The following is a 14,042-nucleotide window of genomic DNA, read 5'->3' as shown; positions in this document are numbered from 1 at the left end:
GTAACATAACTATAATTTAATTTTAAAAAAATCATAGCTCCTGTTAAGGAAATAGATCATAGAGGAATATGGATGAAAACAGTGAGACCAGTTATGGCACTATTTAAAAATATACAAAGTAGAAAGGTTGATGGCTTGGATCAGGGTGGTGGTAGTGGAAATAAGAAATGGTCAGAATCTGAATATATTTTTTAGGTCAAGCCAGCATTATTTGCTTATAGAATATGAGAAAAAGAGAGATATCATGGATGAATCTAAAATTTTTATCTTGAGCAACTTAAAGAATAGAGTTGCTACATAGTGAGATATAAAAGATTTTGAGATAAGCAGACTTGGTAGGGAAGATCAGGAGCATCATTTTCTGGTGTTATGAAGACTTTTATATGATAAGATTATAAAATTGACCTATATAATTTTTTCAGTACTTTCCTGATTTTTTTATATTGACATCTTTAATCTATCTGACATTTTATGTATGTTGTGTGAGGTGAAATTTCATTCTTTACTCATTGATTTGAAATGCCACTTAAAACATTTATAAATTTGTTCATACATATTTTTTCTTGACTGGGTGAATTTTAAAATTTATGTAATGGAACCCACATAATAACTCACCTCTGAAATTATACTGGATGGCAGCAGAAAATGCTTCAATTGGCAAATGTCCTCAATATATTCAACTCTTCAAATAAGATGCTAGCTTTTGGATTTTCTATGCATACTGCAAGTATACCTTAATAAGTAAATTCTACACTAACTTTGAATATTTGAAAAGCTGATAAAACAAGGAAATTATGTATTTGAAGTAGACTATTGTTTCTTTCAAATGGTAGTATTTTATCTTAGAATGGTAACACATTGAAAATATAACATTTCATATCTCAGTTACACTAGGCACAGGGAATCCTTGCTTTGCACGTTCTGATATGCACAGATTTGTTACCACACTTCAGTTAAATAACATCAGTCCACAATAATATGATTCAAATTTTAGTTACCATGGTATATTAGCTCTTCAATTCATAAGTCACTATGTAAATAACAGCTATGCATCATTATCAGTGAACAATCATTTCACTTCTTCCAAATTCTTTCAGTGATAGTCACAAAATTTTGTTACTCCCTTCATGCACTAACAGCAAAGTATGTAATCATGTTGCCTCTTTGTCTCTAAATACACAGGAAATTTAACAAAAATGGATAATAAAAGGGGCAGCTGATCAATAAATATAAAAATGCAGCAAAAGAACAAAAAGTGATAACATTGGAAGGGAACTTTAAATCTAATGTAAATGCAGTTATAGATGAAATAGCCAACAGTAAGAATGTTGACACTGCCACCGTTTGAAAGACCAAATGTGGAGCCAAAGAAGTTAAAAAAGCCAAACGTACCAACAACATATGACTTTTTTCAATATAGTTATAACTGAAATCCAGAGGGATTTTAATGTATTGCAGAAACCCTTTAAAGGTTGTGGATCGAGCATATTTTCTCACTGATTATTAATATCTTTTTATATGCTGTCAACTTGCATTTTCTTATTTGTGCAAAACAAGAAGTGATATATGATAAATTATCTACTTATATAAAAACTATGGGTGGTGTTCATCACAACCACAACCGCTGCGACCAAGCGGAAGGAAGTCAGTCCTTCAGGGGTTGTCTTGGCAACGGCTGTGCTCTCCTCCAAGCTGTTTCCCCCAGCTGTTTCCTGTAAGGGTGGGGTTTGAGGCAGGAACCCACCCTGGGAGCATGGAGGCATATCTTTCTAAAGTGTGCTGTGCCAGCACAGCCAGGGGTGAGCCTGAGTGGGGGCAACTAAAAGGCTTAGAAAAGACAAACAAGAGAATGAAAGCCGGGTCTCGGTGGGACACTGCTTCTCTGAGAGACAGCGACCATGCCCACAGCCATGCCTTTAGTTTATAGCAGATGCTACGAGGCAAAGTAAGGGCGTGACCAAAATGTTTACAACATTCTCCTGGATTTCAATCCTACTCAACTACATGCACCTGAACTCTATCAAGCCTACATCACTTAGGCATGTGGAGCCACGTGTTCGGACCATAGGTTCAAGCTTACAACTACAGCTGTTGGCTATAATTGTGCTGGGAGGGCCCTGCCCTCCAAGCTGGGACTTGCAGGTGGCAATGAGAGGACTGTGCCCTCTCATCAGTCCAAGGCTTGAACCTGTCCAAAACACTGTAGCGGCTCCCCACAATAAAGTTTTAATTCTGTTTCTTCGTTACTGATGTTGTGGCCCCACCCCATAACAAAGAAACAATTTCCGGAGGATGAGGCCCAGGAATCAGGATTTTAAAAATATTCCCAGGTGATTCTAATGTGCAGCCAAGGTTGAGAACCACTGCTATAGATAATATTAAAAATACATCTAAACATGCAAGTCTTTGTCCAAAAAATGAGCATGTTTAAAAATTAAATGAAGAAAATTTGCATATACTCGATGGAGATTTTCACACATATTTGAGTGATGATTCCATTGATTCCACAGATGATGCTGAAAAGGAAAATTTTCCCATCGAATTTCTTAATAGTATTACTCCTTCAGGAATGCCGTGTCATAAATTAAAATAAATTGAAAGTGGGTGCAATCATCATGCTATTGAGAAATCTCAATAGTAAATGGGGTCTTTGTAATGGTACCAGATTTATTATCAGAAGATTACGACCTAACATTATTGAAGCTGAAGTATTAACAGGATCTGCAGAGGGAGAGGCTGTTCTGATTCCAAGAATTAATTTGTCCCCATCTGACACTGGCCTCCCATTTAAATTGATTTGACAATGGTTTCTGTGATGCCAACATTTGTGATGACTATTAATAAATCACAAGGACAAACTCTAGACAAAGTAGGCATATTCCTACTTGAACCCGTTTTTGCACATGGTCAGTTATATGTTGCTTTCTCTCGAGTTTGAAGAGCATGTGATGTTACAGTTAAAGTTCTAAGTCCTTCATTACAAGGGAAATTAGTCAAGCACTCTGAAAGTGTTTTCACTCTTAATGTGGTGTACAGGGAGATATTAGAATAAGTTTAATCACTTTATCAGTCATTGTTTGCATCACTGTTGTTTTCATATGTTTTTGTTGTTTTCATATCATGTTTTTGTTGTTTTCATATCATGTTTTTGTTGTTTTTATATCATGCCTCTGTAGTTGTTATATCCTTTTGTTACTGTTTATTTATTAATAAATTTATATATTATTTTCATATCCATTTTACTAATTTCCTTTCATCTCTCATACTTCTATTATAGAGAAAGGGCAAATAGCAATATTAAAATATCTCTGCTAATTAATTCCCTTTTTAAAAAAATATTTTTTATTGATTTTTTACAGAGAGGAAGGGAAAAGGATAGAGAGTTAGAAACATCGATGAGAGAGAAACATTGATCAGCTGCCTCCTGCACACTCCCCACTGGGGATGTGCCCACAACCAAGGTACATGCCCTTGACCGGAATCGAGCCCGGGACCCTTGAGTCTGCAGGCCAATGCTCTATTCACTGAGCCAAACAGGTTAGGCCAATTAATTCCTTTTTAATGTGCACAAATTTCGTGCACCAGGCTACTAGTGTATAATAAAGAAGGAGTAGAATAAAATTTTCAGGAAACATAATAGTATGATTGGGAGATGGCAAGCACACAAAAAAACTATAATTATTGAGTTGTTAAGAAATAAGAAGGCATAGAGGGGATAAATGGTGATGGAAAAAATAAAATAAAAAACAAATAAGGTTAGTGGTAAAAGGTCAGATGAGGACTTTATTTTAAATATGTCATAGTTATGAGAGTATTTTCCTATTAGTCAAATGGTATAATTAATGCAGTACAGTAAAAAAAAAAAGTTGATAAAAAATCAGTATGCAGAAATTTGAGTCTTGAGTCTGTTTATATAACCTTGTAAGTCACTTACTTATTTTGTATCTCCATTATTTTGTCAGTAAAATCTATTTGAAAATAGAATAATTACTTTACCTTTTTTACAGAGTTATTGTGGGGCTTCAATTAGATTAAAAAAAACTTTTAAAATTATAAAGCACAATTACTTAGTATTTATCTGTGAAATGAGAGGGCTAGCCCAGGCTGTATGGCTCAGTTAGTTGGAGCATTGTCCCATACACCAAAAGGTTGAAGGTTTGATTCCCCATCAGGGCACATACATAGGTTTCAGGTTCCATCCCTGGTCAGGGGGAGGATGGGAAGCAACCAAATTGATGTTCCTGTATCACATCAATGTCTCCCTCTCTTTTTGTTTCTCTCTTTCTCCTTTCCTTTCCCTAAAATCAATAACCATCTCCTCTGGTGAGGATTAAAAATCAAACAAACACTCACCAAACTAGTAACAGTAGGAGACTACCTGAACATAATTAAAGCCATAGCTATGAAAATCCCACAGCTAATATCATAGTCAATGGCAAAAGACTTAAAGCTTTTACTATAAGATCAGGGGGGGGGGGAAACAAAAACAAAAACAAGGGTAGGTGCACATTCTAATCACTCCTATTAAACACTAGAGACCCGTTGTAGGAAGATTCCTGCAAGAATAGTGCTTCCTGAGACCAGAGCGAAGCAGAGAAGGGAGGGAGCGAAGCCCACCGAGGCAGGCTTCGCTCCCTTCTCCGCTGCCTCGCTCCCTCCCTTTGCCACTTCACCCTTGGCTCCCTCCTGTCTCCACTGCCTCAGCTCCCTCCCTTCTCTGCTGCCTCAGCTCTCTCCCTTTTCTGTTGCCTCTCCCTTCCTTCTCCGCTGCCTTTCTCCCTTCCTTTTCCGCTGCCTTGCTTACTCCTGTGTCCACTACCTCAGCTCCTTCCTGTCTCCACCACCTCGGCTCCCTCCCTTCCCTGCCGCCTCGGCTCCCTCCCATGTCCTCTGCTTCACCTCCCTCCTGTGTCTGCCGCCTCGCTCCCTCCCTTCTCTGCCACTTCGCTCCCTCCCATGTCCCCTGCCTCAGCTCCGCTCCCATCTCTGCTACCTGCGATCCGTTCCCTTCTCTGCCGCTTGGCTCCCTTCTACAGTGCTTGGCTTCCTTCTACACTGTCTTCAGTCTTCCCTGGGCGCCTGTGTATGCAAATTAACTGCTTTCTTTGTTGGGTTAATTTGCATACTCGTCTGATTGGCTGGTGGGCCTAGAGAAGGTATGGTCAATTAGCATCTTGGTCTTTTATTAGTGTAGATAGTACTGGAAGTCTTAGCCAGAACAATTATGCAAGAAAAGTAAATTTATCACTGAATATTTTTCCTATTCAAAAACATCTGTGGAGACCTTTGTACCATGGTTAATATAAATCCCAGTCTCCTGTAATGTTTGAAACCAGACCCATCTACCTGACCCCATGTTTTTTTTTATCACTTAGGCTACTGAGGAAAAAAGGGTTATAATTGGAAATACAGCCAGAGCATAATTATTGGACCAATTAAACATTATAGTATTTTTATGTATTAATTCTGTAAACCCAAAGTGGAAAGTAATGTGGGCTATTTGAACCCAGGGACGTTTTCCAAGTGTGAATGGTTTGGAGAGGACCAAATTTCATGAACTTTTTTTCATACATGAAAGGACTCCATGGACGTCTTGGACAGATATAAATATCTACTGACCCTGTGGAAAAGAGTATGGACAGTCCTGAAAAAATTAAAAATAGAACTACCATATGATTCTGCAATATCATTTCTGAGTACTTATAAGAAAAAAAAAAGCTAACTTGAAAAGATAAATGCACTCCGATGTTCAATGCAGCATTATTTACAATAGTCAAGTTATGAAAGCAAACTAAATGTCTATTGATGGATGAATGGATAAAGAAAATGATATACATATATAAATTATATATCACATTATTGAGCCATAAAAAAGAGAGAAATCTTGCCATTTGAGAAAATATAGATGGACATTGAAGGCATTTTCTAGGTTAAATAAGTCAGACAGAGAAAGACAAATACCATATGATCTCACTTATACATTGAATCTAAAAGTATAAATAAATAAAAGGAAAACAACAAGAATAAATCAGCTGATGTATATACCAAAAGATTAGTAATTGCCAAAAGTCCAATTTATCTATCAATCTTCTTTCAAGTTTAGTGCTTTTGTGTCCTATTCAAGAAATATTTATATACTCAAGTTTATGGGATGGGCAAAATGGGTGAAGGGGATTAAAAAGTAAAAGTAGACTCATAGATACAGAGAACAGTGATGGTTTTCAAAAGAGAGGGGCTTTAGGGGACTGGGTGAAAATGAGGAAGGGGCTCAAAAGTACAAATTTTGTAGTTACAAATGATTATATAAAGTAAAGCATAAAAATATAGTCAAGAATATTGTAATAAATATGTATGGTGCCTGGTGGGTACTTGAAGTATCAGGGTAATCACTTTGTAAAATACACATTTCTCTAACCTTTGTGCTGTACACCTAAAACTTAAAACAAAATGATACTGAAAATAAACTGTAGTTGAAGAATACATTTTTTAAATCCTCATTTGAGGATCTTTTTCATTGATTTTTAGAGAGAATGGACGAGAGAGGGAAAGACAGAGAGAAATATCAATGTGAGAGAAACACATCCATTGGTTGCCTCCTGCATGCGCCCTGACCAGGGCCCGGGAGAGGGAGGAGCCAGCAACTGCGGTATGTGCCCTTGACCAGAATGGAGCCTGGGACCCTTAGGTCCACAGGCCAACATTCAATCCACTGAGCCAAACCAGCTAGGGCAAAAATAAAATTTTAAAATTATAAACTTGTAGCTTTAAAATAAATACCATGGGATGTAATGTACAGCCTGGTGACCATAATTAATAATACTCTTTTGTATATTGAAAGTTGATAGAGCTAACCTTAAATCTTTTCATCACAAGAACAAAAAAATTTGTAACTATGTAAGGTGATAGATGTTAACTAGATAGATGGTAATCATTTTTCAAATGTATACAAATAATTAATCATTATGTTGTACTTCTGAACTAATATAATGTTATATGTCTATTATAAAAGCCTGAAGAACAAATGTACATAATTATGGTTTAAGTGTATTCAAGTAATGTCTGGCCTTTGCTGGAAATGTAAATAAACCATAATTTCCCCTTTTCAGAGTGATTTACACGATTCCTGGCCAGTTTGTTGATTCTCTGAGTGCTCTGTTTTATCTCTTCTTGCTTATCTTTTTTGAAGCTCATTGTTTTCTCTGAAAGCATATATAAATAATAAAAGTTAGATAAAATTTAAACTAGCAAATTGAGTACTTTTCAGAAACCCTGGTTAAATATTTACTTTTTTTACAGTTTACTTGTTTTGAAGTATTAAGGCCATGGGGTAGTGATGAGAACTGTATTGGGTAATATGTGCTGGTTGAAATTATAGATTAGGTTATTTGTAGAACTTAACATATAGTACTTTACCATATAGTACTTTGCCTCTCAGGTTTACCATTAGCAGAATATATGAATTTTCTTCTTGTGTTTTATTTTGGCATATAAATGTCATTGGTTCATAAGTAACAAGAATAATGATATTTTATTCAAAGCTTTTCTGTGTGTAAATACCTAAGATGGAACCAATCCAATACAAAATTTAATTGTATACCTATTATGTGTGTAAATCTGTGCTGACATTTGATTTATAAAGGTTTATACAAACATATATATATTTATATCCCAAGACTCTTATTTATTTTTAAATTGGTTGTAAAAGGCATTAGTTGAAAAGGCTTTTACTATAAGGCAAAAACAATTGAGTCACAAATCAATGATCTTATTTGCCTAGACAAGCATAAGTGCTAAATTAATAAGGAAGTATTCAGCAGGTGATGTTGCACACTAACATTTTGTTGGATAGGTCACAATCCTCATGAGCAGAGCAGTGAACACTGTGATAGTTGTAAATATAAAGTTATGAAATATGTTCTCATTGTTATTTGGAAAATTTTATCTTAATTTGTGAAAGTGGGTATGAATTTTTCTAAGGCTCCATTAAGACAAAACTTAATGCAAATGTTCATTGAACAAAAGTGGTTATACACAAATTGTCTCTGACCCCAAAGACATTTTAAATGTAATTGAAGAGTGAAGACATGTATATAAAAACCATTATAGGTGTGACAAAATAAAAACCTGAACTAAATTCTTAGGGTAAGCTCTCTTTGTCTTGGTAGGTTTCATGGAGAAAATGGGATTTGAGATGTCCACTAAAGAATTGATAGACCTCTGAACGTTAAAATGAAATTAAACTTTTGCAGTAGAATCTACTGTATCTTTGTTTGACATGCTTATTCTAAACAATTAATTTTATTGTAGCATACTAGGGATGATTATCACAAGTTCTGAAATCAGACTCTTTTGATCCAAATCCAAATTCCACCACTTACTGGCTGAATCACTATAAAATGGGGATAATAACAGTATACCAAGTGTACTGGTTAATAATAGCAGATTTTGTAATCAAAGACAACACAATAATTTCAAGAGAAACATCAAAAGTGCTTTATTCAAAGTAATGTCCATCGCTAGCTACACATTCCCCCATCTTTCAGGTAATTTGTGGATGCCGTCCCAATAGAACTTTTCTTGTTTTGAGGCAAACCATTCAGAGACCCAATTTTCCACTTCTTTGTATGTTTTGAAGTGCTGCTCAGAAAGTGTGTGTGCCATCGATCGAAACAAGTGGTAATCTGAAGAAGCAAGGTCTGGTGAATATGGTGGGTGGGTTAATAATTCCCAGGCAAGATCTTTTAACGTGTCTTTAACTGGTTTTGAAGTGTGTGATGGTGCGTCATCGTGAAGCAAAATTACTTTGCCATGTCTTCTGGAATTTTCTGGTCATTTCATGGTTCAAATTGATTATTTGTTGTCAATAGTGATCAGTATTAACAGTTTCACCTGGTTTTAGAAGCTCATAATGCACCCCGCCTTCCTGATCCCACCAAATGCAGAGCATTGTCTTCTTTCTGAAGTTATTTGGCATTGCAGTCGATGTTGATGGTTGACCTGGATCAACCCATGATTTTGTGTGTTTGGGATTCTCAAAATAAATCCACTTTTCATTGCCAGTCACAATTTGATGCAAAAAAGACTTTCTTTCATGCCATTGAAGCAACATTTTCCTGATGACTTTTCAGTTTTCCATTTGTCTTATGTTTAGTTGATGTGGCACCCATTTTCCTTCCTTTAAAATCTTTCCCATTGCTTGTAAACAATTGGAAATTGTTTGCTGAGCAACGTTTAATCTTTCTGCAAGTTGATTTTGAGTTTGACACGCATCTTCATCCAATAATGCTTGTAATTGTTGGTCTTCAAACTTTTTCGGTTGACCTGGACGTCTTTGTCTTTCACATCAAAATCATCACTTTCAAAGCATTTAAACCAGCGGTCACAAGTATCTTGAGATGGAGCATGTTCACCATAAGCTTCCCGAAGTATTCAGCAGCATTTTTCTTCAAAATAAAGTAATGAATTAAAACTTCCGACAAATGCTCTTTTTTTGGCACAAAATTCGACATATTTAAGTGTAAAAATATCTATGATGTTAACACCTTCTGCAAATTTGACATATGAAGTTTTGAAGCTTGTTGTCAATATAACAAAATAGCATATACATATCAAATCGCATATATATCAACATATGTGTAACTCCATCTATTGAAAAAAATCTGCATTATTAACCGGTACACCTAGTATTTCTTATAGTGGTGTTAAGGATTAATGAAAATAATGCACTTACTAGCAACATTAAGCACTTGACATCTCCAAGATTCACTTTTCTTATTTATAAAAGGACTAGAGGCCCAGTACAAGAAATTCATGCTTGGATAGGCTCCCTAGGCCTGGCTGGCAATCAGGGCTGATCTGTGGGGCAACCAGCAGAGCGATCATGGGCCCCCACCTTGGCTGGCCTGGCCCTGCCCACTCGCCAGCCCTGCCCCCTGCTACTACAGCTGGAGGAGACCAGCGGGGTAATCGGGGGGAAACCACTGGCACTCGCCTTGGCTGGTCTGGGGCCTGCAGGCTCAGGGCAGCTCCTGCATTGAGTGTCTCTCCCCTGGTGGTCAGTGCGTGTCAAAGCAACCAGTCATTCCACAGGTCGTTCTGCTGTTTGTTTGATTTGCATATTAGGCTTTTATTATATAAGATATGATAAAGTCTAACTCAAAGGGCTGTTAAAATGATTAAATTAAGCAATTTATGTAAATCACTCAGTAATTTTCCTGACATATAGTAAAAGGTCTATAAATGTTATGTCATTATATAATCTAAGTACTGGGGAGACTTTAGTTTTATCTTTTTATTCAAATTTCTAGGGTGAACCTGGTCTGCCTGGATACCCAGGGAATCCTGGTATCAAAGGTTCTATGGGAGATACTGGTTTGCCTGGATTACCAGGGACTCCTGGAGCAAAAGGACAACCAGGCCTTCCTGGATTTCCTGGTAATATTCTTTTTCTTAAATGCTTCATTCTCTCTTTCTTTATCTACTCTAACTTATATCACAGAGCAAGTTTTTTGGCAGGCTTTTATTCTATTTTCCAATCAGATACTGACTAGCAACATAATTTTGAACTAGCTCTTTAACTTTTCTTTGACAAAATTTCTTTCTGTATAAAATGAGAATTACCAACTCAGCAGAACAATATCCTGTGGACATAGGACAATTTGATGAATCATTTTCCAATCTTCGACTGTTGGCCACAAATCAATTAAGAGGCCTTACAATGTTTGTAATTGATAATGTATATTGCCGAACCTTAGTATGCTGCTGATTCTCTTAGACTGTACTCAGGTACACAGTGGGTAGCTATTGGTAGAAAAAGCAATCATACCATTCATTCAAATGACAAGGACTGTGTTGTGCAAGCAAAAGGACTTAGCATTATAGACAAGAAGGTAGCATGAACTAGATTGTTATAGTCCCTTTACTTTGGGTTAACAGTGGCATAGGTGGAACTGGCCTTTAGTTATCTTTTCCTTAACCTTTTTATTGAAATACTAGAGACCTGGAGCATGAAATTTGTGCACTTCGGGAGGTCCCTCAGCCCGGCCTGCACCCTCTTGCAGTCCAGGAGCCCTCGGGGGATGTCCAACTGACATCCTTAGTGGTGCTGTGGAGGTGAAGGCAGAAAAGGCTCCCGCCACCGCTGCTGTGCTCACCAGCCATGAGCCCAGCTCCTGGCTGGGCGGTGCTCTCCCTGTGGGAGCACACTGACCACCAGGGGGCTGCTTCTGCATTGTACGTCTTCCCCCTGGTGGTCAGTGCATGTCATAGCGACCGGTCATTCTGCTTTTTGGTTGATTTGCATATTATCCTTTTATTATATGGGATAACATAAATACAGTAAAGTGTACAAGAATATAAATGAATTTTTACCCATATATATATCCTTGTATCCACCATATATATCAAGTTATGAAATTGTTCCTTCATACCATAAAGTTTACACATTCTTCACAGTGAACCCACTCCCCCAAGTAACCACTACTATGACTTCTATCACCATCAATTAATTTTGCCGGTTTTTGAAATTCATATAAATGGAATCACACAGTATATATCCTTATGTCTGGCTTCTTTCACTCAACATTATGTCCATAAGATTCATTTATCTTATTGCATGCTTCAGTAGGTGTTTTTTGTTTTTGTTTTTGTTTTTAACAATGCTCTGTAATATCCCATTGAAGAATATACTGTAATCAATGACCCAGTCTCCTGTTGATGGATTTTTGTGTTGTTTTCATTTTGGGAGTTGAAGGGATTCAGAACATGTCTCCCCAAGATTTGCCACTTGGCATGGATTATTTTGAGCTGGAGGCCACTGAGACCCTGTGGGCCCACAAGAAACTTCTACTTCTCTCTTAAAGAATTTAAATTGGGGACCTTGCCCATAATAAGGATTATTACCAGAAATTACTTTTTATGGCCTAATTATAGGTCAGAAGAAATATGTAATTACTGAGCATCTGCTCTTATTGTCATCCTGCAAATTACCCTCCTCCCTTCTAAAGTCTCAGTTGCCTTACCTCCTTCCTTAGCTCAGGATGCCACATATGCCTCATTTTATCTTTCAGTCTCTAAACCTCTCATGTATGTGGGGTTCCTATACACATGTATGTAACTAAATTTGGTTATTTTCTCTTTTTAATCTATCTCATATTGGAACAGATTATTAGACCAGTTGAAATAATATAGAAGAGTTGAGGGAAATTTCTTCAAAAGATATTATTAACATTCTTTGACATGTTTTTGGTGGATATACAATATGTCCTCATTTCTCTTAGATAAAAACTTAGTAATAGAATTACTGAATCATAGGGTCTGTAGATATTTAAATTTATTAGATGGTGTCAGTTTTCCAAAGTGGTTTTATAAATTACAGCCACACTTGCAATGTATGAATGTCCATGGATGGCTCCTGGTGCTTGTCATGATCATATAGTGGTTATTATTTGTGAAATGCCCAGTTGGCCATAGCCTTGCCTGACATGGTATTGTCAGTCTTTTTAATTTTCAATGTTCTAGTGGTTATATAGAGGTATCTCATTGAAGTTTTAATTTACATTTTCCTAATGAATGATAATATTTAACATCTTTGGATATACTTATTGCTCATTTGGGTAGCATCATTTTGAAGTGATTCCTGCTCCAAGTCTTTTTCCTCATATTTCATGGGGTGGTTTGCCTTTTATCTTATAGATTCAAGGCAGTTCTTTACATATTTTAAATGTGAGTCTTGTGTCGGATATATTTGTTACAAATATGTTCTTGCTAAAAAACACCAAATACATTCTTGCTGTCTCAGATTTACCTTTCATTCTCTTAATGCTGTAGTGTGGTTAAAAAAAATTGTTAAATTTAATAAAGTCCAATTTATCTATCAATCTTCTTTCATGTTTAGTGCTTTTGTGTCCTATTCAAGAAATATTTATATACTCAAGTTTATGGAAATATTCTTCTAATTTTTTTACAAAGTTTAATGTTTAAGATTTTATATTTCAATTTATGGTTTATCTCAAATAAAAATATTTTTATGGGGTGAAGTAGGGGTCCAGGTTTGTTATTTCCATACAGGTATCCAATTGCACCACTCTGGGTTTTTTTCTTCTCAAGAACCTAAGTTCTTTTGTTCTTTTCATCAAAAGACACCATAAAAAATGAATAAGGAAGCCAGCACAGAAAAAATACTTGAAAAATATATATCTGACAAATGACTGATTTCTGGGATATTTAAAGAGTTTCTACAACTCAATACTAACACGATGTACAGTTCAATATTTTTTAAATGGGGAAAACTTTAAACAGACATTTTATAAAAGAAGATATGTGGATGGCTACTCAGCACATGAAATGTCGATCAATATCATTAACCATCAGAGAAATGTAAATGTAAATTAAAACCACAATGAATTAGCACTACATTCCTACCAGAATGCCTATTATTAAAGCAACTGATATCATCATATGTTGTACAAGGATTTGGAGCAGCTGGAATTCCCAAATGTTGTTGTGAAAGGAAAATGGCTTGGCAGGGATATATATATATATATATATATATATATATATATATATATATATATATATATATCCTATCTAGGTATTTACCCAAGATAAATAATGGCATATGCCTTCAAAAACACCAATGCAGAAATATCCATAACAGCATAATTCAAAATAGCCCAAAACTGGAAGTTGTCCATGTTTCCATAAGTAGAATAGAAAACCATAATAGCTAAAATGTGACCAAATGTTCAACAATAGATGAATGGATTAAATTTTTTGATATAGCTATACAATGGACTCCTGCCAGTTCTACTAGTTAAATATGGTGATAATTATTTTTATTATGAATATATAATAATTAAAGCCTCTGGATAAATAAATTTAAATTGTAAATTTATTAAAAGAACCATCAAACACCAGCATCTTTGGGGGTTTTCTTTCTATTCCTCACTGTTTCTATGCTAATACTATAAATTGTAAATTTGAGTTGTAGCTTTCAAAGAAATGTAGTTTTTCTTTTTTTATTAAACCGAACTCTTTACTTT

The 14,042-nt window shown here is 35.8% G+C and overlaps 1 protein-coding gene across 1 annotated transcript in view; it reads left to right on the top strand.

Annotated features, from left to right (window-relative positions):
• Positions 1-14,042, top strand: part of COL4A5 (collagen type IV alpha 5 chain) — a 337,925-nt gene that overhangs the window by 268,219 nt on the left and 55,664 nt on the right. Inside the window, exon 37 of the mRNA XM_059680111.1 lies at positions 10,308-10,434. Within this exon, the coding sequence (XP_059536094.1) occupies positions 10,308-10,434 (127 nt within the window). The remainder of the gene's footprint in view (positions 1-10,307; positions 10,435-14,042) is intronic.

Source organism: Myotis daubentonii, chromosome X (assembly GCF_963259705.1).
Source record: "Myotis daubentonii chromosome X, mMyoDau2.1, whole genome shotgun sequence".
Classification (NCBI taxonomy): domain Eukaryota; kingdom Metazoa; phylum Chordata; class Mammalia; order Chiroptera; family Vespertilionidae; genus Myotis; species Myotis daubentonii.
The sequence above is the reverse complement of the archived record's forward strand: the minus strand, read 5'-3'. Positions and strand labels throughout refer to the sequence as shown.